Source organism: Buteo buteo, chromosome 5, assembly GCF_964188355.1.
Source record: "Buteo buteo chromosome 5, bButBut1.hap1.1, whole genome shotgun sequence".
NCBI lineage: Eukaryota > Metazoa > Chordata > Aves > Accipitriformes > Accipitridae > Buteo > Buteo buteo.
In genome coordinates, this window is record NC_134175.1 from 41,418,929 (window position 1) to 41,446,838 (window position 27,910).

The 27,910-nt window shown below is 44.0% G+C and overlaps 1 protein-coding gene across 1 annotated transcript in view; it reads right to left on the reverse strand.

Moving 5' to 3' along the window:
* SEMA5B (semaphorin 5B) overlaps nt 1-27,910 on the reverse strand; it is a 281,418-nt gene that overhangs the window by 27,071 nt on the left and 226,437 nt on the right. The window contains exons 14-21 of the mRNA XM_075028790.1: nt 17,567-17,684; nt 11,306-11,487; nt 8,012-8,155; nt 6,345-6,492; nt 4,769-4,994; nt 3,896-4,114; nt 1,893-2,063; nt 830-979 (exon numbers count right to left, since the gene is read on the reverse strand). Coding sequence (XP_074884891.1) covers nt 830-979; nt 1,893-2,063; nt 3,896-4,114; nt 4,769-4,994; nt 6,345-6,492; nt 8,012-8,155; nt 11,306-11,487; nt 17,567-17,684 — 1,358 coding nt within the window. The remainder of the gene's footprint in view (nt 1-829; nt 980-1,892; nt 2,064-3,895; nt 4,115-4,768; nt 4,995-6,344; nt 6,493-8,011; nt 8,156-11,305; nt 11,488-17,566; nt 17,685-27,910) is intronic.

The following is a 27,910-nucleotide window of genomic DNA, read 5'->3' on the forward strand; positions in this document are numbered from 1 at the left end:
TCCAGACATGAGAAGGTGCTCACATGTTCTGCAGCAAGCTGAGAGTCTCTCTAAATCAAATTATAAACTCAGAGTGTGAAATACATGCAACAAAACCTCTCCAAAGACCTGACAATTCCAGTACTGTTACCTGATCACTCCTTAGTTGCCTCAATTTAGGGGAAAGAAGACAGCTGAGAAAACCATGAAAAAGAAGAATACCATTGCCTAGAGATCTCAGATTTTTAAGTCAGGGCACTGTAATCCAGAAAAGAACATGTGGAAAGGGGTTATTCAGTATAGACCCGTATCAAATATTTGCCTGAGAGATTCAATTTCCACAAAACACAGGGTGGAAGATGTTGATGACCATCTGTCCATCAACAGTGTCGCTGTTAGACCCTTGATTAATCTCCCCACTTCACACACCAGTTTTCTCCATCTGCCTCACCTTATTTCTTTGCTCTTTTGGGATACTTCTTTTGATACCTGAACACAAGGACCTTCTGTTGCCCATATCCATGCTGAGAACAGAGACAATTTTTATAACCCAGCCTGAGATGAACTATGTAAGGTTAAAAGCTTCAATTCAGGTGAAGGAATACTAGTTATTTATTACAGATCTAGGTAATTCTGTTTTAAAGAAATGCTAAGTTGCCTTAAAGGTGTGCCAGTTACCCTGTGCCTGCCACAAGGGAATTTATAACATATTTGTTTGTTTGCTTGTTTTTCTAGAAGCATCCAAACCCAATTTATAGTAGAGAAAATCTCAGCCTAGCTTGACAGTCTGGGCACGAGCTGCTCTCCTGAATTGGCCCACCCTCTCCCTCCTCAATGACACTGTACATACCAGGAATTTCATTATACAGGCAATCTTGGTACTGCGTGCTGTTTCCGATGCACTGAGAAGAGTCTGGGCTGTGTACCTCGCAGTAACGGCTGCGGTATTGGATGCCCTCTTCATTACACAGGCTCCACTCTGACCACTCTGACCAGCCACCTGAAATCCAAGATCAGGAAAACACACAGACAACGTCACCAAGAAGGAAAAGGCTCCCTTGTAGATACTAAACTTCTCCCCTCCTGAAGGATGTCTAGATCCTGGCCTGGGCCTCTCTCGCACATCTAATCCAGAGGCCTTTAGTGGATTCAATTTCCTCAACACAAATAACAGTGCAAGCATCATACCCTACTTGTCAGGTTGTAGTTTTCTTAATAGGGACTGAACCAACCCTTGGTGGAGCACTGTGCAGCATGGAGTTGTCTTAAAAGTTCCTATATCGGCTCTCTGGTTAAAGACATACAAAGAGCTGGATGGGGCAATGTTGCACCAGGACCTTCAAGTTTTGAGGTGGCCTCCCAGGGATACCTCAAGCAGTCAGCACAAGTTACAGCAGTTAGAGAGTTTTGCTGAGGTTCCTAAGGGCAGGAGTCAGTCTGCACTGGATCAGAAAGTACACAGAAGTGCTTCAAAACCGGCACAGATCCAAACCCTGTCCTCTGAGTTGTAGCACACGCTCATCTGCCTGTGTGAGAAAAAGGAAGGATTGTCCCTTCAGCAAATGTACAGATTGATGCTTCATGATTCCTTTTGTTTGTCTTGTAAGCTTCCACATTGAAGAACCAAGCTCCTGCTTTTTCAATTACTTTAAATGGATCAGCTGTTAACAAGGTTTTTCCTGTCCAGCACCAGAATGCCAGAGCATGGGCTAGTGAACAGGTAAAGAGAAAGGTGATGCATAGCAGTTGAACACTGGGATGTCTCCTTTTTACCTGGCTCAATAGACATTTAGTGAATGGACAGAAAAGCATTTAACTGGTGGTGTTTCTGATTTAATTTTTAAACATTCTGCAGATGTGCCTTGCTCCCAGCACCACCCAAGCCAACTGGAGCAGGGACGAGAACTGGCTACCTTCACATGGGTGCGTGTTGCAAAGGGCCTCCTCGGTGTGCAGACCAATGCAGATATCCTCTCCGCTAGACGGAGCTGGATTGGTGCAAGTCCGCGTGCGCTGGTAGTGTCCTCCTCCACAGGTTGCTGAGCAGTGGGACCAAGGAGTCCAGCAAGACCATGAGCCTTTCACTGAAGGACATTGAAAAGCAAGGAGAGAAAGGTAGATGCTGTTGGTTACTCCTCTCACGGTGACAAAGCTGGAGAGTCCCAGTATCTCACCTTCCAGATCCACCCTGCCCAGACTAGCTAGCAGTTTCTTGCACCCCAGGACATTCGGGCCTGACAACAAGAACTTCAATATCAAGAGAGGGTACGAATGTGCTGCACTCTATGGATGCAGAATGAAGTCTATGCACAAAAAGACACTGCATCATAAAGTGCATATTCTTTAGGGTAGTCACTGAAATATTCTATTCCATTCTATTCTATTCTACGCCTTTTTAGAAAACAACGTTGTTATTATTATATTGTCTCCTGACGCTTCACCTACAACAACAGCAGATTTACTTAGGGAAAAAAGTGCTGTAAAACTTAAGTGGAGCTTATATGGCACCATTCTGTGGGGGCCCCTGAGTGCTCTAATTCCAACCTTCACTAAACAGAAACTCAGAGGCTTTATTTATTGTCCCTGCTCATTGCAGGGGGGGTTGGACTAGATGACCTTTAAAGGTCCTTTCCAACTCAAACCATTCTATGATTCTATGATCTGAGCACAGCCCCATAACAGGTTAATAATTAAACTAGGGAGGGACTTAGGATCCCTGATTCCCACCCCACCCCTCGTCAGGCTACTAGACTGCCTGATTTGCAGGTCCACATGCCGTTAATTCAGAAGATAATAACCTGATGACTTAGTGCAAGATAAACCCAGGATTTGTGTATACACATTGAGTGAGGCAGGGAAAGACGGAGACACAGAGAAATAGTAATCATGCACTCAGAACAGATTGTAAAACATCATAGTGTCCAAGGGGAGAAAACAGCACAGAAGAAGGGCACAGACATTAGTGAAAAGCCACTGAGAGCTTCCAAAATAGTACTAATAGCTGCCTTTATAGTGCTAGAATTATTTTCTTTTTATAAGTCATAGAGTGCAATATTTGACACTTTTGCTACACTCTTGCTGCACATTCTGATCATATCTGCATTGGAATTTTATCTTTGTATTGAATTTTAGAATCATAATAATACTATTCTAATATAGCATTTTCAAGTGTAGGCCACAAACTATATTGCCAGAGGTAGATAATTGCTAGAACTGCAAAGAGGCAAGGTAATTTGTGTAAGATCACTTAAATTTAGTTTAGATAGATAGTTATTACAGAGCAAGGAGAAGGATAAGTGAGAGAGAATACAGTAGTCAATGGCCTATTATTACTATTCTGGACCAGGAGTGCAACATAAACATGAAGACAAACTCGAAAACCAGGAAACCAGGCAAGAATACTCCCTGCTGGCTGTGCAGGAAATGGTAACTGATGTCAAGAGTAGATGCCCATCGCAAGAACAATACGTAAGCAGGAGAGGGGGAAGAAACAAGTGTTCACAAGAAGAACCGCCACATCAAGCATCTCTACACAGTATTAAGCCACATTTATTAAGCCTGTCTCCTCAGCAAGGTGCAGATGCACCGTGATGCCCTCCACTGGATGGAGCATCAAACCTTCTTGAAGCAAAAAATTGCTAGACAAGCCACGATACTACTTCCTCTAGAGGATGTGGCTGTGTTACCCTCTGAGCCAAGGTGAAACATAAGTCATAGCACTAAAGATCACATACATGGGTCATTACAATAGCTTTAAAAAAAATTAAGGAAAAATCCCCCAAATTAAAAAAAAAAAAGGCAGCTTGGAAATACTGATTTTTTTTTTTTTTTTTTTTTTTTTTTTTTTTTTGTGGCTCTACCATTAAGATGGGGAAGAACACCTCTGAATTTCATGCAGAAAGATGATCATGGTTACCTGGGCAGGGATGCGGATTGCAGTCTTGGTACTCCATCGCTGACCCCACACAGGGCAAGCCACCATTTTTAGGTTCAGGGTTTGTGCATGTTCTCTTCCTGATCCTAAAGCCCAACTCACAGTCCCTGGAACAGGAAGACCAGGCCCCCCAAAAGGACCAGCCCCCATTGATAATCCGTGCAGAAGTCTTACCAGTCTTGAGGAGGTCATCAACAAGAGCTTCAAGGAAAACAAACAAGACACCACGAGATCACAAATCAATCAGTTGCTGGGCTTTTAAAAATGGCTTCAGCTCATTAATAAAATCAGGATTTGTGTGCCCTGGGGAAGAGTTTCTGTTGAAAGCCCTTAGCAAGAGTTTTGTTCCACAGGGTTACAGCTAAGCTAGACACAAAAAGAAATCTGTATACACACAAACTGAATCTACTGATAACCTTCATATGACCTTTCTGGGCAGCATATTGTGGCAGTTGAGGCTGTGCCTCAGGACACTGCCTTGCATCACAGCGGTACTGAAGGGAATAACCCCAGAGGCAGTGCACAAGGGGACCTCCAGAGAGAAAGAAGAGTGAAGACACATTGTCCTGTAGAATGGCTCTTTTCTTCTCTACACCCTCATTACTTGCCTGTTCTCTTTGGGGCAGCCTGGCAGTAGCAAGAACAAGTCTATACACTGCCGTAAGCACAGAGCTCACAACTGTATTGATCTCTAAGTCACAGGGCTCACTCCATCCCTGCCATTCTGCAGGGACACTAATTGTACATGTTGAGACTTATGTAGACACAATCAGGTTCTTGTTGTTCTGAGAGGATCCCCCTTCCACCACCAAATCTAGGCTTGCCCTATGGTCCCCCAGAGCTGGCAAGACGTACAGTCAGTATCACACACTGCTGAGCCATCATTGGGGCAGAATCGACTCTCAGTTTTCTTCCTCCCAAACTGCAGCTCGTGGGGATCAGACAGCTGAGCACGACACGTGTAACGGAAGCGCTGCTCCTGGCGGGCACCATTCTGCGTGATGTTGACAGGCATCCAAGGGGTCCAGGGTGTGTTCCTGCGCACCTCCGGGCAGCTCTCTGGGTTGCACGTCTTATATTCCTGCCAGGAAGGAAAACCACTCTCTCCTTACTTATTAAACCGCAGCAGCCTAACTGATGGGTTTATTTACACTCCAGAAAATAAGGGGGTATGCTCTGGATCTAAACCAACCTCCATCCACCTTATGTGACCTCACAGACACAAGCCAGTGCTGGACACAGCACAAAATGTGGTGACTATGGAGGCAGTGGTGGTGCATAGCTTCAGGTGGACCTCAAGGGTGAACTATGCTTGCTATTTTTATGTCTCCCTCAGGTTTGTGTTTCTTTGCTGACTCAAAGTCCTGTGGGGCTTCAAAAGCTTGGTACATTATGGGCAGAAGAATAATTCAGGCAATAGATAACAATAACAGCAAACAAGTTTTCTGCTGTGACCCTGAGATGCTGCTCTCAGGTCAGCCTAGAGGAGCCCCATGAGGACAAAATGTCAGTAAAGTTTGTTCCTTGAAAAGTTTATTGTTTTATTTTTAAGGTGGATTTAGTTTATCTCTTTTTACAGCTATTTTTTGTTTGGTTGGCTTTTTTTAACTCTCTAGTGAGGGCTGTGAACCATTTGCCATCCTTGGTGTAGAGCACCCATTGAGTACAGACAACATTCTGCCTGGCTGGGGATGGGGTGATTTGGGGTCTTTGCAATTCTCGCCGCCAGTGGGAGGAATTCCAGTGACAAACATTGCGTTCTTGTTTAAAAAGAAATAAATAAACCAGTCTTTTCTGACAGAGGGAAAGAAATTTAATGCTTCAGGACTTCATGATTCTAGAGTAAATGCCAAACAGCTTGTGAACAGATGGGAGGTTCCAGATCAAATCTGCTTACACTGAAAGAAGACTCTCCACAAAACTAATTAAAACAGCTGCATGAAACAGCTGCCAGAATATGAAAGGGAAAATAAAGAGAGAAAATGGGTAGCCATTGCTTCACTGGCACTAGGTGTTTGACCTGTTGTTTGCTCAAGTATGACAGTGAGACTCATTTCTGATGCGTGTAGGGCCTCCTTGACTCAATAGGATCATCCCTGGGAGTGGGACCAAAGAAAAAAATGTATAACACTTTCAGGTAAAGGACTTGATATCTAAGCCTATAGAGGCCTAAGGAAGTCCTCTGTACACCAGTCTGTCCCCATCTACACACACAAACACACTGACTCTCACACAGCTTCACTGACTTTGGGAATCTGCCACCTCTCTGCCTCCCAGTTAATTTCAGCATCCTCTCTAGCAACAGCTGAGGATAGTATTTTCTTCTAGCTTGAGAAATAAAACCAAGATGGAGAGGGGAGTTAAATACCAAGTTTCTAGATGCCAGATGTCAATAGGTGCCCCTTACGCAATGTCAATAAACAATACATACCACAGCACAGCCTGGACATGTATTTCCGTTTTCACAGGACCTCTGCCTTGAATGAATCCCTCCACCACAATTCACACTACATTTATTCCAAGGACCCCATGAAGACCAAAAAATCGGTAATGGACATGGACTGTTCTCATTACAGAATCTGAAAGAAGAAAGTGCATTGCTCAAAAAATACCCCTGTCAGCACATCCGAGGGTCAAAGTGGTGATGGACGCAAGACTGCACACTGCATTTGGGTGCAATTCATGCATGCACAGAAAGCCAGCAGAAGGCTGACACAACAATCAGATTAGCAATATTCCTGTTGACAGCAGAGAACTGTACCCTTTGTACAGAATGGGGAATGGTTAAGCAGGCTGACCTCAGTGAGACATTTGGAGTAAATAGTCAAGATCAAGTTTTTGAAAATGCTCTAAACTCAAATCTTTTATGCATTGAATTCACAAAAGAGCTAATAAGCTGGAGCCCATGTGTCACAAAGAGAGAGAGTGGATGGTACATATTTTCAATGGCATGACTAGTGGGAGGTCAACTCAACAGTGATCTGTCACTAATGGCAGGTGCTAAACACTTGACAATCTTCTCTTCACATGATCTGGCCCTTACTGCTGCTTAGACCCTAAGAAACTAGTGTTTGCAACTGGAGACGAACTAGATGCTATATGCATCTAAAAGCAGGCCCTAAATTAATGCTATTTCATGTTCCCTTTTCAAACGGTAACTTTAATTTTGTTCAGCTTTTTAATCAATATTGTTCTCAGATTGAATCACACAGGACTGCAATTGACTCAGATGTAGTCTTTAAAACCCAAAAGGGACCATTGTGAATGGCCACAAATCAAACCAAACATTAAAATGTCCTGAATCAAGGAAGTTAAATGAATTGCCCTTTGTATTCTGAGAAATGCAGAGAGATCTGTCTTAAGTGACCACTCAAGGGACAAACAACAGCCTACTGCCAAGCAGAGGTGGCCTTTAATGAAATGTCAAATCTGGAAACCAAATTGGGATGCCTTAAAGCATGAGTTTAATGAGGGGTTGGGCTTGAAGAAGAGTAATAGTGCAGATGGCTCTGTAGGTTCAGAAAGTATTGCCTTTTAGCGATTTTGCATGAAAATTGCTTAGTTTAGAAGGGGGAAAAAAAAGATGTTTTTCTGATGTCAAGCCCTGCAAAAACTCAACCCTGAATCTGTGAGCTAAGCTGTATTTTGTCTTGAACTTCTTTTGGTGCATCAGCACAATTAATAGAGACTTAGGAATGGTGCAATTGGCAATGAAAGCTGCACATATCCAACTGCCTCCTCAGGGACTGATCAGAGCAGCGTAACTGTATCTATAAACTCTACACTGCTAACAGCAGGCACAGCTTCTCCTTTCGTTGAGGAGGTCAGCCCTCTGTTTTGGGGACAGGAATACTTGTGAAGGTCTGAAAGGTCCTGCCTGAGAGTGGAGGCAGCTCTGAACTCTCTGATGTTCACAGGCTCATTGAAAGAGAGTGGCCATGAATGTGAGCAGCCTCATCCCTCCCAGGCTCTGCAACTCCTTCCACTTTGTACATTCAGCCAAACAGCTTTAATCTGCATTCACATAAGAGCCACTGCTTCCAGGTGCTACCGTTATAACCACAGAAGTGAAAACACGGCGTTGTGGACATCTCTTACCTTTCTTCCCTGCTCTGTCCAACACAGACCCTGCCCCCGTACCGTGGAGCGGGGTTGCTGCAGGATCGCTGGCGGACCTGAAAGCCTATTCCGCAGGAGGTGCTACATGGGGCCCAGGAAGACCAGGGTGTCCAGGCGCCATTCCTAACAAAGAAGGCGAGAGAGAACAGAGTATGAGGGTGACCTAGTGGTCTGCCCACATAATGCTGTGCTTAACATTGAAACATGTAAGGCACTGCACTGACGAGGGAATCATTGAACTCATTGGAGAAGAGATGATTTATTTCCACAAGACTTTATATCAGTGCAGATTTAGAAAAGGGAGTTTCAAAAGTGCTTAGCATTGGCCTAACTTTCCTCCCATTGAAGTCTCTAAGAATTGGAAAAGAAGAGAATGAAGCCAATGCTGAATGATTTTGAAAATGCCTCCTAGGATTTGCTGGGCAACAGTGTGGTTGCTATAACTCTCACTGACTATTCCCCCATCATCTCCCCCATGTCTCATAACCCCACTTTTCTGAGCCAATGGCTGATCCCAGAGTTGTATCTCCTGGACTCTTCTGCACAAAGAGTGCAGGTTTTGAGCCTCACGAATGCCAGTTGTGCCAAAGGACGTAAAAAACCTACCCTCTGCTAATGCAGTAGGTACTGATGCTTTAAATCTCTTAGAGCAATACTACTGCCAGCTCCCATGATTTTATTATATACAAACCTCATAATATTAGGTGTTTTCCTAAGGCCTTCAGGACTGAATCCTATTAAGTGGAAATCTCAAATTTCATTTAAAAAAAACAATACTTGCTTCTAGCTTTCATGGCCACCTGCAGACGTCACTGTAGTGTGACCTTAAATGTGTAGAAACCAGAGGCAATTAAGAGCTCAGAGGCAGGATCGAGTTTCATGGTTTAATGAGTGATCACATCTCTGCTGAGCAGTGGTAACTTAGCTTGAAGCAAAAGTGATGTAAAACCCCTTAGTTCACAGCTCAGCGACAGAGGTGGCAAATGCTCTGTGCCTCGCTCCTGCAACAGGCTGAGCACGTGCAGGCGGCCGGCTCCTGCGACGCTGCTGCCATGCGGTGACTCAACCATGTGCTTACACAGAACCCAACATTTTAATCTTTAAAATCTTGCATTTATTAAAGCTCACCTTCCTCTGATTTGGCAGCACTACTGAACCTTGGAGCAGGAGAGGAGGAACTGTATCTCATCTCTTCTGTGCTGCAGGTTTCATTTCATATGGAGCCAGTGGCAACGCTTTGTCTTACAGGACTGCCTAATCTTGACACTTCACTGCCTTAAGCCAAAAAATCTCATTTGTTTGGGTTTTTTTTAATAAAGAAAAGCCTTTCTAAAAAGTCTAGTCAAAAAACAACTCAGGTGCTCTCTGGTTCTTGAAAGCTAAGCTTGAAAACAGATGTTAATTTTCAAAGCATTTACTGAACTAATAACACTGCTGGCAAGAAACACTTTCTGGCATAGCACCAATCAGGGCAGAGGATGAAAGTTAAAACCCACATTGCCCTTCACACTTTTTGTATTTGTTATCAACTCTTGCCTGGTTTTGGCAGCTTTATTTCAGAACCCTGTTAGATGTTTCTCCCCTCCTCCTCTTGTTCTCTCATCCCTCTCCCTCCTTCCCTTCCCCTCTCCCGCCCCAAACAAGGTCAAAGAACAAGAAACTCACTTATATAAATATCCCACTATTCCATCTTATTTTGCCATGTTTTAACCCACCTACTACCTCTCCATTCCTTAACCCAAAAGAAAGATTATATGTAAAATTACAGAAAGAAAAAATAAAATGGCAGGTTGCTGTTATTGCAGCAAAAAAGGGAAAGTAATTTCTACTAAAAATTCCTCAAAACCCCAGCAATTCTCAGCATCTATTTGTGTTTCAGGATTTTTAAAAGAAATAAAGAAACCTTCCATTTTCAGATCTCCAGCTTTCAAATAGAACTCATCTTTAAGCATTCTGCTTCCTCTTCACAAAAAGAAATCTCAATGCCCTATGAAGTCAATTAAAGGAAATTTGAGGTCTGAGGTGGATGTAGGATGACCAGATGTCCCTATTTTTCAAACCATGCTGTTTTCCTATGTCTTAAGATTGAATAATCTATTTTTCATCCCCTTCTTAGAAGCCGTTCCTGCCTCTTTCGCCATCAGAGCAGTGCTGAGAAACCCACCCCACTGGCATGCTTTCCATTTGCCACTGACAGAAAAAGCCTGCCTGGGGAAAGCTCCACTCAGCCCACAGTGGCAGCACAGGGGCAGGAATGACTGCACGCCTTTTGCGCAGCACAGGCCACAACTGGAAGGAGAGATGCCAATTAAAACATGAGTATTGCTGAATTTTTGGTGCCAAGACCAGCACTGATCTCCAGGGATGAGTCAAGAGACAGCTGTCCTCAATGGAATGAATGTTTATGGAGAAGATAAAGTAGATGAAAACTGTATTGACCCAATATTTACCAAAATTCTGGCTGGCCCCACCCCAGTTGAGTAGTGCTTACACTATTGCATCATCTTTCCTTGAGTCACGACATGATGTAGTCTGAGGGTGGTGGGGTAACGTGGACACAAACACTGTGGCTATGTTTGGGCACCTGACTGGAGGACATTTAGCTTCCATGCTGCTCAAGCACAAGCTTCAGGCTTCCCTGGAAAGGCAGCACTTCGACACAAGCTGAGCTACACGCGTTGTTTAAGCGCTGTCCCCGGCAGGCATGCCTCCTAAGTGCTGCTCCCTGCCAGACAATGATCTGTTGCTTTCACCTAGCCAGCGTGCTGCAGACAGTTCACAGACTCGCAGAACAAGGCAAACAAGCCTTGCTTGGAGCTAGGCTAGGCCCTGTCTTTACAAGTGCTGCTCGGAAGGAGCTCTGCTCGCTTTTGGCAATGCAACCTTGGAACCCAAACTCCGAAAAATGATGAGCTTATTGGATTTTTTTAGCTTATTGCTGTTCAGTTGGCTAACAACTATCTCTGCCTTACTCACCTCCTCCTGATGGGTCACTTACTACTCGCTGTACAGTTGAGGGAAGTCGAGGCACAGTGCAGGGAAGGTTAATGTGTACACTAATTTGGGGTGCTCATCTCCCAAGAGCCCTGGCCGAAGGCCCTTCTCTCAGAGCCCTTGGGCTTCTTCATTTTTCACTGACTTCAAGCTGGACCTCGCATACCTCAGTTTGGCTGGGATGCAACAATGTGGTCGCAGAAACACAAGGAAGGAGCTACGCTGTGGACAGGCACAACTCTCGTTCCCTTCCTAAAACGCACAAAGATGCTGAGGTACCTTGAGCAATTTGCGACCTCGATCCTGGCCCCTTCACAGCCGCGACCACCGCAGCGAGGACGAGGGCTGTCACATGAACGTGACCTACACATACAGGAGCCTGTGCTGTCCCCATCTGAATGCTCACACAGTTGCCATGGGGACCAAGGCCCCAGTCTTCCATTTGTCGTCAGGTTTTTCACCTAATTTTAAAAGAAAAAAGGTCATTAATAGCAAGTTTACATTTCTGGAGACAGCCCCACAATAGAAATGCCAAACAAAGCTGCTGGGAGGATTAAGATGCAGCTTAGATGGGAGCTGTCTGTGCTTGCGAGTAGGATTCAAAACAGAGGGCTGTTTTCAGACAATGCCGCATCAATATTTACCCTCCAAATTCCACCCCGCATACCGAACGTGTGCGTACAGGCACCCGAGCCGACGCAGCCAGCAGCACACCAGGCGCAAGCATCTATCTGCCACGCCACAAAACCACCACACTCCCTCATCCCACGCTGCACAGCTTCAGCCTTTCAAGCAACACAACGGCCAGTGCTGACTGTCCCCACTCCATTACGCTCCTGCCTCTGCAGTGCTTGGGACTGTTCCTGCAGGATATTTTCGTAGTTAGGGTTTGTATAACCATAGTGACCGGCTGAGACCAGGGCCTCGCTGAGTTTGGCCCTGTCCAAACACGCAGTTAGAACTGGCTCCCTTTCTAAGTAGAGCCATAGCCTAAAAGGCTAAGAGGAGATGGTGGTGACTAGAATGAATGCTGAGGATCACGTAGTGGGCTAAAGAGAAAGAATTAATCTCAAGGCAATTTATAGACCAGACCACGCTGCTATCTGTTTCCTCTGCCCTTTGCTTCATGCCTGTACAGCCCCAAGCAGGCTGGGGCTTGAGCTCCCTGTGCACTGTAAAGAAGTAAAAATACGGTAGTCCTGGCAGACCAAAAGCATGAGAAACAGAACTATTTCAGCCCAGGACCGGTGAAGACCTTCCAGACCTTGCTCCTCTGTGCCTTGTTTTAACCAGCGCTGCTAAGTGAGCTCTCAGCCGAGGGCTGGTCGAGTAAGCTGCTAGGGCCCTCGCCGCCAAGGCTGACTTGAGATTACTGCTGCCTGCTCCTCCCGGGATCGCTCCCGGGCCACCGCTGCCTTCTTCTGCCCTCTCCGCCGCTACTGTGAAATCCAGCAACTCCAGGACCATGTCTGGAAAGCCGCCCTGAACACCCCTGCCCTGGCTTCCCCTCTGCTCCTGACTTCAGAAACACGAGGCAGAAAGACATCCACACTGGCCCTGCCAAGGTACAACTATTTCCCTGCTACCGTGCAGGACCACGATGCCCTCTCCCCAGTGGATCCCTCCATCCTCCCACCCCATGTCCCGAAGCGCAGGCCCTCGCAGGCGGGATGGCACGGATGGCAGCTGCCTGCAAGTGGTTCATCGCCACCGGTGTCACCCATGGGGTGGTGGGATGCTCAGCAGCTTTGGTAAAACCGCTGGCAAAGGCAACGCTGGACTTGGCCTTGGTGTCGCACGCAATGAAGGGTGAAGACAGGAAGAGGCTGGGGCCCTGGTGAACAGCCCTGGCCCCAAATCTGAGCCAGCTACCACTGACAAACCCCATTGTGCCATGCTTCACTGAGCTCTGCAGTCAGCAGGATCAGTCCCCTGGGCCGCCCCGGGGGGGAAATAATTTCTCCTGTTTTACAGACGAGGAAACCGAGGCACAGAGAGGCTGTGAGCTGCTTGGGAGCCATGCAGAGAGCCAACCACAGCCACGGGAGAAGTGCATTCAAACACTCATTCTCCAAAACACGCTGTTCTGTGCTTATTCTCCAAGTCTGGCACTACGTTAAACACTCACAATGCACCTCCGGTGGGCTGTCATCTTCCCCTCTCACCCATCTACAGCAGCATCAGAAATATGCAGCAGTGGCATGGAAGTAATTTAGATCTGTTACTGCGCTCATCAGGCTGCAGTCGGGGGGTTTCAAGCATCTGTTGTAAACCTTTGTTTGCAATAGATTATCATGTCGTCATAAAAATTTGCTCTGGGCTGCAGGTTACAAGGCAAGATGCCCAGAGAAGAGAACACTGAGTTTTGTTGTTGTTGTTGAATTTGTTGTTTTAAACATGCATGCAGTCAAAAATCAATACAGTTGGGTTGCTGAAAGTCAAGGGGGAAAAAATCAAAAGAACTACTTTGAGATATTTAATACTAGATTTTTATCTCCTTTTTCCTTCTGCCTTACAAAAGTCATAATCCAAGTATTGGATCATTTCTATTCATTTCTGAGCCAGAAAGCCTTGCTGATTCCAGCAGGGAGTTCTGTTCAGAAATCAATGGTATGATATGGCCCGTGGCTTCAATTAAAAAAAAAAAGCTGACAAATAATTATTGGCTCATAAGTGATACTGGGAAGCAACCCAAAAATTAAACAAATAAGCAGCCATAACTGAAATGCTGAGATTTATAAACATGTCACGTTGTGAGTGTGGGAAGTTTTTATACTTAAGAAATTACATATGGATTATTATTCCATCTTTAAATTCATAAAAATATCTTCAAAAGAGCAAACTTGGGAAGTGGGATAAAAACCCATATGCATTGATCTTTTTCAGGAATATCTTTACAAAGCAAACCCTTTGTAGCCAACACAGTGCCCATCAGACAGAGAGGACATCTTTTAAAACACATGTGATCAAATGCCCTTCTCTCACCTCGCAATATTACCAATTCCAGAGTTCTCGTATTTTATAAACTGCCATGCTCCCACCAAAGGCATCACCTTTTTGTTTCTTCCTTGTACCATCTAAATGCTCAAGTGCAGGATCTAAAAATTCAGACTGACCATTCCTAACCCCTGCTACCAGGATATTTTCATTGTTCATTCTGATATTACAGATAAGGCTAGAAGCATTCCTTGTTCTTTCAATTAATCTATGCTTCTTCTTAGGATTCAGATGTCAACTGCTTATAACTCCGCCAAGTTTTAATTACTTCAGCTGGAAGTTTCCATGTTGACTGTTTGATAGAAGCTGAAAATTCCTGCAAAATTTCAGTCAAAATATTTCAACCATTTCTAAAATCAAATCTAGGGAAAAAGAATGTCCATAAGTAGCAACCTTTTCCTTGAAACAAACTAGTGTGCAGAGCAAGGAACTGAACTTTATGTCCTTCTAACACCTTTTTGCAGTTCCCATGAAAAGCCATTCAAATCTGTCTAGGGTATAAAGTCCTTGGGAGGTGGGGAAGAAAATTCTCAGTTTTCAGAGACTCAGAGATTTTGATCCTGGCACCTGAAGTCGTCTCTGTGCACTGGGCATGCAGTGTGGGCCAGAGCAGGGTTATCCTGGGCACTGCAGCTCTGAGTGGCTGAGCCCACATGAATTGAGAGCAGGGTAGAAGTCTGCTAGACACTCCAAAAAAGGAGTGGGGAGACTGGCACTGATTAGCAAGTAAATGGGGTAGCATGGAGCAGATGCCAGATGACTAAGGTAAGGGGTTGCTGGACATGCAGAGTGGGACTGGGATGAAGAGCATCATTTGGCTCCCGGTAAGGCCTGTACACTTTATTGGGAATACTCAGTTCCTCACATGCCAACCACCATCAACAGTGACCCCATAGGCTTGGCTAATGGAGTTTGTTAGCCAAATCTAAAGTTCCTTTCCTGCTGGTGGCTCATGTTGGCATCAGTAAGATAAAGTAGAATGTGGCTTTTTTCAGTTTTCCTAAAACCAAAAAGCACGTCAGTCCCTTCTCCCAAGCCTAAGAATAAACAGCATGCAATCACGTATTCAGAATTCCCTGATAAGACACACGCACATACAGGAAAAAGAAGAGCAGCATGTGCAATATGTGTCCTATCATTCCTTAACGTTAAAATGTTTGACATCATTGCAACCTTAGCAACAAACCTTTAGGAGGTTCTGGGTGTTACCTGGTAGTAACATATATTAACCATTGCCCAAGGTACTAGGTTAACACTATATGATTAACCCTCTGTTTAAGGTCCCTTAATGTTAAAGCTGGAGAGTAAGAATCTGTGATACAATATAGTGCTGTACGAAGATGTTCAGACTAGCTTTGAACAAGCATGTTTGCACAAGAGCAGCAGTCAAGTTGTGTTAGTGTTGTGGTTGACTCGCACAAATGCCTGGACCCTGTAGGATATAATTCAATAATATGCCAGTTCTGGCTTTAAAAGTTGCTGCATGCCAGTCTCTCAGCTGTGCCAGGACATCTGTTTGTGGGCTAGGCTGCAGAAGAGCTCACTGACATTATCTGGGTTAGGAAAAGTTTACTTGGGAGGGGTGCTTTTAATCTATGCCATGTCACACTTGACTGTGATCTCACATACAGCTGTACCAGCACAGCTGAGCGCCTGGTGCTCGGCCCAGGAAAGTGGGGTGAGAAAAGCCAGGACTTCTTAAGATGGGAAGTCATCCAATTAAACTCCCAGACAGGTCTTTTTCAGGAGTGAAATTTGGCACTGGGTCACTGCATTCCCCTACCTTTCCAGTGGCCATTTGCACATGCTGTCCTAGACTCCTGCCTCCGTTGACTATGACCTTCATTGTGCACTGAACACAAAGAAATACTTGGATATTGCTAATGTAGGTGCTTAAATGAGGCATCCCACTCCACGCCAGTGGTGAATTCATTCCAGCAAGGGGCAGAGGAGAAAGAAAAAGAAAGCACTTGCATGTGGATTTTAAACAGCTTGGCAGCCCGTCAGTCAAAGAGCAAAAGGCTGATGTATGCACCAGAATGAGAGCACCTATATGGAAAATAATCTACAATGGAAATGCTAAAACAAATGTAAAACTAGCACCCCAAGAACAGCCAAAGCTCCTGAATATTCTGTGTGTTTTTATGACCTTGAAACAATGATCTGGAGTAGCCTGTTCCCTAGTGTGCACCACAGCAGACATGTTCAAACTAGAGGATTAACACCTCACACACCTATCAACAGACACACACATTAAGCAGGACGAGATAACAGCATGGGCAATCAAGAAGCACTGCATCCCAATTCAACACAAGAGGGTTATAAACACACAAGCCTCTGAATCCAGCAGTGAAAAACTTAAGCCTGCCAAGCTGAGGATGGATTGAAGTAATGACTAATACTTCCCGGGAAAATATCTGAGAAGTAAGGAAGATAAGGGGAATAAACATCCCAGCACCTCCAGACAGAAACAGCATACTGAAGATATAACCAATGCAGTCCTCTCTCTCTATCTACTGGACTTAGCAGTATTAACATGCTAAGTGACGTTAGATAATAACGATGGACATTAATGAGAATTTATCACCACCACCCCCCCACCCCACCAATTTATTTAACAAGACTGGTTTTCCTCCCCAGCCACCTTGCAGGAACAGTTCAAGCAGTAGGAATTAAATTTGGCCAGACGGCTTCTGGGGATCACAGCCAGGAACTGGATATTGTCGTCAAAGGTGGGTGGGTAGGTGTGTGGGAAGGGAGCTGGAGAGCCAACTCAAACTGATTCAAGCAGAGACACTTTTTTTTTTTAACTGCTCCATCTGATGAAGACCAGGGCAAGGAAAGAAGACCATCTCCTTGCAATATCGCGTAGATTTGGTCTTTGATCTGCTGAAGTGAGGTTAGAACCCAACAGTCTCTTTCTCATACTCGCTCTCTTGGTTACACTCTCCCCTTCCCTTGTGTTCTCTAGTACATACTGTATCTTTTTGTGCCATCTGCAAACCATCCATGCATGCCTGGTTTCTCTGCTGCTCCCTAGATGCCTCTTCCTGCCAGTGCAAGACTTCTTCACCAGTGTCGTCTCCTGGTCCCAGCTCAGGGATCCAAGAGGAAAATTAACTGAATGCTGCCCAAGAACGCTGTAGTCAGCTATTCTGATTTCCCCGATGTGCAGGGAAGCCAAGGAGATGGCACAGACTGCGGAGCTGCCCTGAGAAAGCTCAAGTTTCATCTGGGGCTTCCATGGTTCTCAGCAGTAGCCCAACAGCATGATCCAATCTTCTTCACTCGAGGCATGGGTGGGCATGAGGAGGACTGAACGATTGTTTTGGGATCCCTCTTTTGGAGCAAACAAATACATTTGGGGTCTCTGTGTTCTAAACAAGAGGCTGTGCACAGATAATGGTATGTGCCACTGGGCTCTCCACGCTCTCCCATCAGTCCTCACCAGGCTGCCACACACTCACTTTCCCTCTCCCCTCTACACATACGCACACACTCACACCCCAGTATATATAAAATATTTCCACTCGTTCCACTTACTGGGCACTCAGTAATATTTTGAGTCCACAGGCTCATGTTGGAGCTGTCCTCAATGGTGGTGCATCGCTTCTGCTTGTTATCCCAGCCACAATAGGGGTCTCTGGCTCCTAGGCATTCCCTGCATGTGCAAAGAGAAAAGATTAAAGCTCTTTAAGACTGTCTAGCTCTGAAGACACGTATACAAGTATAGTGCTTGTATATGACAGCTGTCAACTGCACCGAGGCTCAGCAGAAGAAACAATTTCTTCTAAGCAGAGGTTTACCTGCTTGGAAGGGGAGAATGGCTGAATAGAAGGGTGATAGGACACAAAGCAAATATCACTCATAGAAGCTGTAGATTAAAAATCAGTTCACTCCTCTCCAAGGCCTAGGGAAAGAAAATGACTTTACAAATTTTAGTCAAAGAACACTTGTCATTGAGATATCTTTGTGCCCACATGTAATCACTCAGCAGGCCAAATCTCACACAAAGCAACCTCTGTGAGTATGTTTTCTGACACTGTGTCCATCCAAAGGGGTTAGACAAGCAGAATTAGCCAATGGACCAGTAATAAAGGCTTTCTATTAGTCTTGGCCTTTGCTGGAACAATGGTTTCATTTATAATCCCAACATCAAGATGTCAGTTTGGAAAAGTCACAGCAGAACATTATTTCTAAGCTTTTGGCTGCTTTGAACACTGCCGTATTCATTTTCCTCCTGAATCCATATTTACAGGCTAAGTGTGTGTTCCCAACATGTGAGCTGCTAAAGAAAAATAACTAGGGTTACTACTGCCACTAAACAGAGAAGGTCAGTCACAGAATTAGTCTGTACTGATAAAATTCAGCTGTATTAGTTGTTCCCATGAGTTGATTTCAAATTGTTAATTTTCATTAAGAAAACATAACAGTACAAGCCACATCATGCATGTATTAGTGAAAGACAAAGAAGAGAGGACTAAAACTAAAAAGATTCGCAACATTATTTTTTATTCCAATGATCCATTCTCTTTCCGAAAGACCCAAATGATTTGAAAACTGCCAATTAGACAGCAGCAAGGGACCAAGGGGAAAAAATCAGTTCAAGAAGCTAAACAGGAGAGTAATAAAATTTTTTCTAAGGGTAGGTATCAGTATGATAAATGAAACATCAAAAAAAAAAAAAATCAAATGCAATGAGATGTGAACTGTTGCCTCCCAGAAATCTTTGAAATCCTATTAGCCTGTAATCAGCTGCAAATGGAAAAGCAAGTCCCTTAAGCACAGCTCAAAACACTCTATCAGTCTGTACTGACTCCACAGCCATTTGCCCCAAAGTAAACACTAGACTGTTTTGCTGTCTGATACCCATTGCTTTATATATGTGTGTATATATATATACATACACATGTGTATATATTATATTTTAATTATGAATTTCCAGTTTGCTCCTACATGGCAACTCCTACATTTCCTCTACTAAAGATTTCACACACAGACTTGTAAGGAACTTTATCTTTCATGCTTAGGAAGGTAGTTACAATGACTATCTCTACTACATTTTTCCTTCAGCTGCTTCAGCACACCCAAGGAAAAGGCAAAGATGACTTTGCCCCAGCCCCAGGCAACAGAACATCAAATATTTGCCTAGAAAAGACTCGGGATCCTCAGTCCAAGGACACAGAAGGGACACGTGCTGCTTTGCTCATTATTCCGGCTAAGGACCCCCATCCTGCTGCTTTGGCAGCCCCCACCGCCCTCACCTACGACCTGGGGCTGCCACCACATCCAGAGCTGCCTTTGCCATCTAGCAGTCCCTTGGCAAGGGCAGCACCGAATTAATTATGGAGCAGACACCTGGGCACCTGCCCACCCTCTCGGCAACTGGGCACTTCAGGAAGAAACTGGGCAGTTTCTAGATAATAATAATAATAAGAAGAAGAAGCAGAGAAGCAACGGAGGGGAAAAAAAAAGAAAAAAGCCCCTGCTTTTAGTTAGAGCGCCTTTTGGTCAGGCTTTCAGACCCTGACACCGTGTACACGCTATTGTTTCTAACTGCATGAAGCCATTTCGCTGGGCACCCAGTGAGTTGAGAGAGGTCATTGTAATTCATAACAGGGAAGGCTGTTGTGAGCATCACCCTATTATGATACACATTTTCTCTGAATTTAATTTATAGGAAAACATGTGCTGCATAAATTCAGGAAATAATCTCCATATGTTCTGTGCTGCAGCCCTCAGCCACTCCGCAGGCTGCAATATATCCCGGTTAGGCACTGACCACTTTGCTGGCACTATCATAATGTATGTCATGTAGCTAATGTGCTGCTCTTGGCTGAGAGTGGCGAGCTACAGATCCCTAACGGTGCACTCAATGAATCACAGCCTGCGGTCCCCTGCCGCCGCCACTGACCCCCAGCTGATGGGCCATCAGTAACCGAGCTGCAGAGCCGCCAGAAGGCCATGATGCTGCGCCCCGGGAAAAGCCCGGTGCAGTGCTTGTTGGCGGGGAGCTACGTCCACCCCGCGCTCTGCACCCTGGGTGTAATGAATTCCTACCCAGCCTGGGCTCTGCTGGGTTGTCAAAACAAGCACTCTGTAATTTAACAACCGTCAAAGTCCGGGACTTCTCCCCGTCTGATGGCAGGCCCTCGAAACCATTTGAAATCTAAAAACAAAATAGCTATGGCTGGTTGCCTCCCTTCAGGATTCAGAGCCCACTCATCTGCCTCAACTCTGGTGAGAAACCTATTATATCAGCTGACAGCGATAAACTTAAGGGTGAGGAGGAATGTATTTACTTACACGCAATTTGCTCCACTTTTTTTCCCTTTTGTAAGCAGGAAAAGCATTACAATGTGCATTACTGCAAGAGAATAACATTTCTGGCAAATACTTTAAGTGAACACTTCAAAATCCACCCTAATTTATATCCTTACCATATCTTTAGAATATATATCACTATTTATGTCATTAAAAGATAAAAAGACACCAGCAAACACACACACACCAAAAGACAAATACAGGTATGCATACATGCATGCACAGATCAAAATGCTTCAGAAATATGCTGTCATTCTTAGTAGACCAGGCACCACGGTGTGGAAAAAATGTAAAGATATCACAGCATTTCCCTGTGCTCAGAACACAAATTGAAATGTTTACATGTAAATACCATTTCGTATTATGATACCACTGAAAAGTCTCACACAGGCTGTGGGACCCCAAGTCTCTCAGGGCAGTATTTAAATACTGTGAAATAAGATACAAAGGAGTTTACATGCTATAATGAAATTCTGATGTTTCAAAGGCAATGGGACTTCTGCCACTGGCTCGGTGGGGCCAGATTTCATACCATACATACAAAGAACACCACACTTGGGTCTCCTCAGTGGCAGGCTGGGAATGACTCAAGGAACTAATGACACACTATTGTCTCCCATCGTAATTCACACAGGTAGAGGGAACCTATTATCCTAGAAGACTACCCGAGCATAGCAGGTTAACACTGGCTATATTAATGCTAATGACTCAGTTAATGAAATCCCACAAAGTGGGATGCTTGTGGAAGTAAGACAGTGATGATACCACACGGTCCGTGTCCCCAGTTCCCCTCTGGCTGTCTACTAATCGTAGTGTATTCGGTGAGGACTCAGGAGAATACCTCTTGACGGATATCTAAGAGGTTGGATTTATTATGACAGGGCATTATCATCAATTGCGATTCACTTTAATTCATTGCCTCGCAATAAATGTCTTATCTGAGGCATAAAGGCATACACTGAAAATGCTCAATTGAAAAACAATTTCATTTGTATCTCCTATTCAAGGTATTTTTTTCTCCGGTTCCTTATTCTCACTTACCAAGGACATTTGCATGAAAATAAGATCTTACTCATAAGAGCTCACCTGCTGCCTTCTGTTTGGGAGCTGTAAGCCTCCTTGTTGTTGGCTGTTGCAATCATTTCTACAGCAGTGATCTGGGATAACACAAAGGATTAAGAGTCTACAAGTGGGGCACTATCCACAGCCCACTGAAGTCAATGGAAACTCTTACCTATGACTCAAAGGAGTTTTTACGGGGCCTTTGAAGCCTGGCATTGCTGAGCCTTCACTAATAACATGTGCTGTAAAAAGGCTTCTGCTTCCAAGATGCTGGTCCTGCCCAAGATCTCCTTTCTTGTAATAGCCTGAATGACGTCTTCTTTCAGAATCTTCATTAAAGCTTAAACGTCTGTAGTTCAAAAGTTTTTCATTCCCTCTTTCATTTCCTCTGGGTCTAGATAACTTCATCTTTTGGTCATTTTTCCCTGAGAGTTAAAACTTCAGACTGTGTAATAAATGGATCATCAAATCAATAGAACCAGACCCAAGACATTAGGCTTTGACAGACCAAAGGGAAGAAAGAATTACTAGAGCGTCTTCCCATTCTTACTACCAGACAGAAGACACACAAAAATGCCATTTTGTACCAAAAGCCACAAAACTGTCATCCAGAGCATTCACACTGAAGGACTCTGCTCCTCTCATCTGCCAGGACATGCTTGCTCTCCCAGTTTTTGTTTCCTCTCTTTTCATTTACCTCTTTCTCTCTCCTCTTTGATGACTTAAAGCAAACAGGAATGGAACGACAGGACGTGATGATCTGCAGAGGCAGGGCTCTGCAGGGCAGACCCAAAGACTGCGAAGCTCCCTTCCCAAACTGTGTTTGCTCACAGAACCCTGCCACTGCGCCAGGAGAGGGTTCTGCATTTTTGCTGGTGAGTTAGGAACCTGCAGTGAACATCACGTTCGCCAGGGAGATACGATAACTGTCACAGCACCTAGTCCTTTAAACCCCCATGGCCATCACCGGTTAGTTCATGAGAGGCACAGAGATAGCAGCGCTATCAACTGGTGCGGTGCAAACATTTATAAGCCTGATCCTGCAAGGCACTGAGCAACACTCATCTGTGCTCAGCATCTCAGGAGCATGGGGAGCACCAGAGTTCACCTTGCTTTTTTGGGGAATAAGACCTCAGAATTCCACACACTTGTTGCACTCTTTGAGCAGTTAACTCCGAGAGAAGAGCCCTTTACAAGCAGTAAGGGGGTCTTAGCTGTGCCTGTTAGTTGCAAGCATGAGGCTGTGTTTGGCAGACAGGCATTTCCTGACAAGGTTAGCTTACTGTCCCATTGCTATCAACCTGCAGAGGGGATGAACTAAACAAATAATCATATTAGCTTCCAGCCAACCAAATCATAATTACTGACAACCTCAATAGCCCGTGCAAGGAAGAGCGGACTTCTGTCTTCCCTAAAGCCAGATGGCATGAAAAGAGAAGAATAAGAATCAAAAGGATGTTCGTGGCTTAAGAAAACAAGATTAGAAAGGGGGAAAAAGCACCAGACCTTCAAACAATTCCTCTAATTTTGATACCTTTAAAAATTCAAACTGCAGAGATGAGTTAGTGATCTGTACAAATCCATTACCTTTCCCCACTGAGAAGAGAAGCCAAGTGGAACTGAGCTGCTTTAGTCAGATGCTGGTCAAGTAGCAGCTTCATTTCTCAGCTCGTGAATACAACATATTCCGTGCCAGATGCTGCTGCCCTTTCCTCAAGATGAGTAGCCACATACTTCATAAGCAATTAATGGGGCTATTTGTGGAGCAAGGCACTACTCGGGAAGAGCGTACTACAGCTCGCAGGTACCACCACTGTGAGGGCTCCAGTTGATGTTAATCTGGACAGACAAGGTTTGGTATTTTGGCATTTGATATTGGACGCAGAGGCAGAGAAGCTGAAGTGTGCATGCGTTGTGTGTGTGTGTAATTTATCACCCACACATGCTTAGCATCAGTGATTGCTGCTCTGCACATGATTTGTTTTGAATGCATAAATTAAAGCCAAGGTGTAAAACGACCTCTAAAACTGAAGTCCGCTTATGAGCCAAACACATGTAACTTATTTGAAAGAAGCAGTGCACAGACAAAGGATTTTCAGAGGCAGTTTCACCTCATTTTCCTTTCCACATCAGGGACCTTGGCTTGCTAGTTTCCACCTCCTGCCCTACCATTTTCAATACCACTTTAATCGATTGTGGTTTATAGATTATGGCCTCACGCAATCTACACAACAAACTATTCCATTTTTTACTTTCTGACATCCCATTCCATCATCTTTTAGCAACAGTGACTTCTTTATTGGATAGGTGTTTATTTTTATTTTTAAAGCTGTGAAATAAAACAACATTGCATTTATTCAAATATGAAGACTAATGCCACCCTGAGAAAAATTCTGATTAAATCTGGATTTATGTTTACATCAGTAAAGCAGGTTATAAAAAAAAATGAATAAGTGTTCCTCCACAAACACTATTGGAAACTCTTGTCACTGTGCCAAACAAAGCTGACCTCTAATAAAAACAAAAGTACAGAGGGCCTCTGACTACCAGTGATGGGATCAGTCATCCACAAGACAACTCAGATACTATTAAAGTCCTAATGAAAGGAATAGCCAGAAGGAATTCCTGAACGCTGGGCATGTTTGTCTGGATTGTGAAGCACAACCATTTCCTAGCCTCAGCAGGCTTTTGAGCCTTAAGAAAACATGCCCCCCAGGGCTGCCATATGGAAAGAGGCAGAGGGGACTAGACATCCTTTCGGAAAGGCAGCTTGGGCAAATCAGTGCACTCAAGTGTTATTCCCTGTCTCTGCCCTGTGTCAGTCAGTGTCTGGAGGCGACTGTCAGATTAAGATGTGCTCTGCTCCTGCATTTCTGCTCTGGGGTTGCAGATCTGAGACTTCTGTGTGAACATGGCAAATTCCTGTAGTCTGGTGGCGTAGGTGGATACAGGAAAGAGGGTGGTTTAGGTAAGAGCAAATCCACTGTAAGGGACACAGACAGGTGCTTTATGTAGCCTCTGCAAGATGCTGATGATTTAAGAACACAAATTATGTTAAAATGGAAACTTAGGAAGGGAAAGAAAACTGCAAAGGTAGGAAACTTAGAAAGAAATGTGAGTGATGATAAAGAAACCCAAAAACAGTCTACAGTTGTTCACCCAGGCTGCACAAAGCAATCCATATTCAAGCAGCTCCTTTGTGAAAGTTGGATTTTGTTAGGCTCTGGGTAATTATTTTCTGCTCAACAAGATGTAGATTCAACCAGACAGAGCCTTTGTAGATTAATGTATGTTGAAAAAGGCAAATAAATATTAGACCACCTACTACACCCTGAGGATCTAACACTTCTCTTGTCCAATGCAGGGCTATTTTAGCATTGCATAAGGGCCAAAATGGTCCTGCCAACATATTCCCCATTGCTTTTTCCCATGTAGTTATAAAAATGCCATCAAGCAATGTCCATTCCACTTTTTAACAAGAGACAACATCACTTAAGTAAATGGATATTCTTGAAATCCAGCCCTATCCCTTTGCAGACTGGAGTGTTCCCATAAATCTACAGTACTTAGGTATTTTGACATGTAAAAGACACCAGACAGTACAATATTATGTTTTTCTACAACCCATACATATTTTATTTACTTATATGTACTTAAATTTAAACTTAAACCAACAATAACAGATTTGCTTTGGCTCCAGATACTTCCTCCTCCCCAAGCAGGTAAAACAGCCCATCTCCTAATAAAAAGTTAATGATGCATCTGTAGCAATATATTCATTCAGTATTAACATTGGACACATTTGTGTTTTACATTGCAAATGCTGACTGGAAGTTTGAGACATGAAGCAAACCACCCATGGCAGCAGTAAGGATGTAGACTTTGCATCAGGAGCCATATCACTGAATATGACCATTGCTAGAATACAAATCTTATGACATAATAGTAGCAAATTGCAAGAATTGACAGATGCAATGGATATCTGCCCTGGGGCTTGCTGGTAGCTTTAGTTATTAGTCTTGTTTGTATAACAATAGCATCAATGTCATCCTAACATTACATATTCCAAGAAAACTACCTGCTTTCCTGTCAGTCGCCACTGTGTTGAAACTAATTTCACATAGCCCACCTAGCAGGCATCAGATGGTAATGACTTTTAGACATCATTGATCTGAGTTGGCCTAAAGCCAGCCTGCTAGAGGTAAAAGGATCCATACGCTAAATCGTTCCCGATCTTGCAAGCTAAGTCATGTTGGCAGCACGCTTTAAAAATAAGGAGCAAACAAAAGCCCTTGGCACATTCAACTACTCCGCTCTTTCCTCCCTCCTAGCATATCCAAAGCCCCCCAAAACAAACTGGCAACCTGGTCATGATAGTAAGGAGACAAAAGGCACTGAGCCCTGAAATTAGCTGATTTTGTTTGGCTTTTCTGAAGTGACCTTCATCTGTTTCAGCAGTAGTATAACCCCAGACTCTGGCTACTGCTAAATTCCCCTTCTGCCACAGTACCATTCACTTGGGGCCATTTACATAGTTTGGAGCTAAAAGTGGGAGCCTAAAAGTGTACAGGCAGCTTAAAATGAATGTAATGCTTGTCATCGGTTTAAGCATTTAATAGAAATGGGAAAAACTGCAATAATTCATCTGGTTCAGAGCAGAACCCCTTTCCACTCTTTCATCCCTGTGTCCTCTCTTTTTCAGTGATGCAAACACCAGCAATTTCAGCACAGGCTTATTCCTCAAACTCAACCTCTTGCTGGTTTCCCTACTGGCCCCACATTGCATTCCTCTCCTCCCTGTTATTTGTGATTCCTTCATACTTAAATGACATCTACAAAGTATGCTATTTTCTTTCTTCCATGCCATTAAAGATAATGTCAAATAAGATGAAACTGAAAACCAATCTCTCTGGCATCTTACTGGAAACATGCCCCTGCTCCCTACATTACCGCTTACCCTTGCCTTCTTTTTTCCCAATTTCAGACACATGTGGCTACGTCCCTTTCCCAGACAGTTCAAATGAAGCTCTTCAGCTGCTATCCTGAAATCTGTGTTTCTTAGACCTGTACCATCCCCTCAAATCCTTAAGGTCCATATCCTGCAAATAGTGTCGATGCGCTTAACTTTACATATATAAGCAGCTACATTAAAGAAAATGGGAGTAATTGCCTGCTACAGCAGATGCAAATGTGTTTTCAGGATAGAGAAAATGGTATAATTTCGTACTTCTATTTAAAGAACACAGATCCATTTCATCTACCAAACTTCATTCTTTCCAAGAGCTTTAGTGATCGTGGTTCTGTTTGATGTCTTCATTCTCAGTCAGTGGGAGTCTCGCTATTTACTTAAATGAAACCAGAATGCCAAACCAGATGTTTAGTGATTTATTCTGATGTATTATTGGGTACCGTGGATGACAAAACATTGGGCTGAGCACTCTCCTTTCTGCCTATGAAGTCTTCCAAAGCTTTTCAACGTTATTGGTGGCACAATAATTAGCTAATTCCCTTAATTCTGGAGAGGCCGTATCAGCCAAAGCAGATGGAAATTGATGATTAAGCTTGATCACAACATTTTTGTAGGCTGTTACCTTTCCTTTTGCTTCTGTTTTTAAAAGGATGTTCAATGCGCTGGATATTTTTTAAAACTCTCAGGGAGAAGATTTTCAAAACAAAATCTGGGCCAGATTTTCAACAGCCTCAGCTCAGAAGAAGGGGCTGGATTTTCAAGGTCTTTGATGAACAATCTGTCCATCAGCGTCACCTCAGTGATCTGCTGGATGCTGGGCTTCACTGAACAACAGTCCCTGCTTTGTTGCCTCCCCTACTGCTTTTAACATTTTCTCTCCCGCGCTTTTTACCCAACAATAGTTCCTTGTTTGTCCTTTGAGGAATTATCATCATTCTGATGAAGAGGTCAGAGGATTTCCAGGCCATATTCAATTTACTCTTTCCCCCAAACTGGGAAATTTTTAGATCTCTTCCCAGACTGTATTATTCCTCCAATTAAGTTCCCCAGCAGTTTCACTCCTGAAATCCAGCAATTCTGTAATTCTGGTTTTGCAGTCCTAAATTCAAGTGCTTCACTCCTTTGTTACAGAGGATTTTGCACCATATAAGGAGTAAAAACCAGAATAAAATAACAATAACCACCAAAGCAATCCTCCATACGATATCTCAACCCCCTTAAAGTATAGTGTGGACGTGGTACAGGGACCATGCTTGGACCTCCAGTTTTGCACTTTGGAGAGAGAAAGACAGCACAAAACTCTCTGCTTCTTTACGGCGGCTGCTGACCCTTTTCTTCCAAAAACTCCCTGGAGCCATTTCAGGAGTTACTCACCTATACGTACTTAGTTGTCTGATCACTGGCCCAGAGCTATTTAGAGGTGAATTGTGTTTCTCACACAGATCTCAAGTCAGCAAATAAGAGTACTTGTCAGCTGAGTCATTTGTGCTAGCTTTGCATTAAGCACCATGGCTGGAGGGGATGTACGGCAG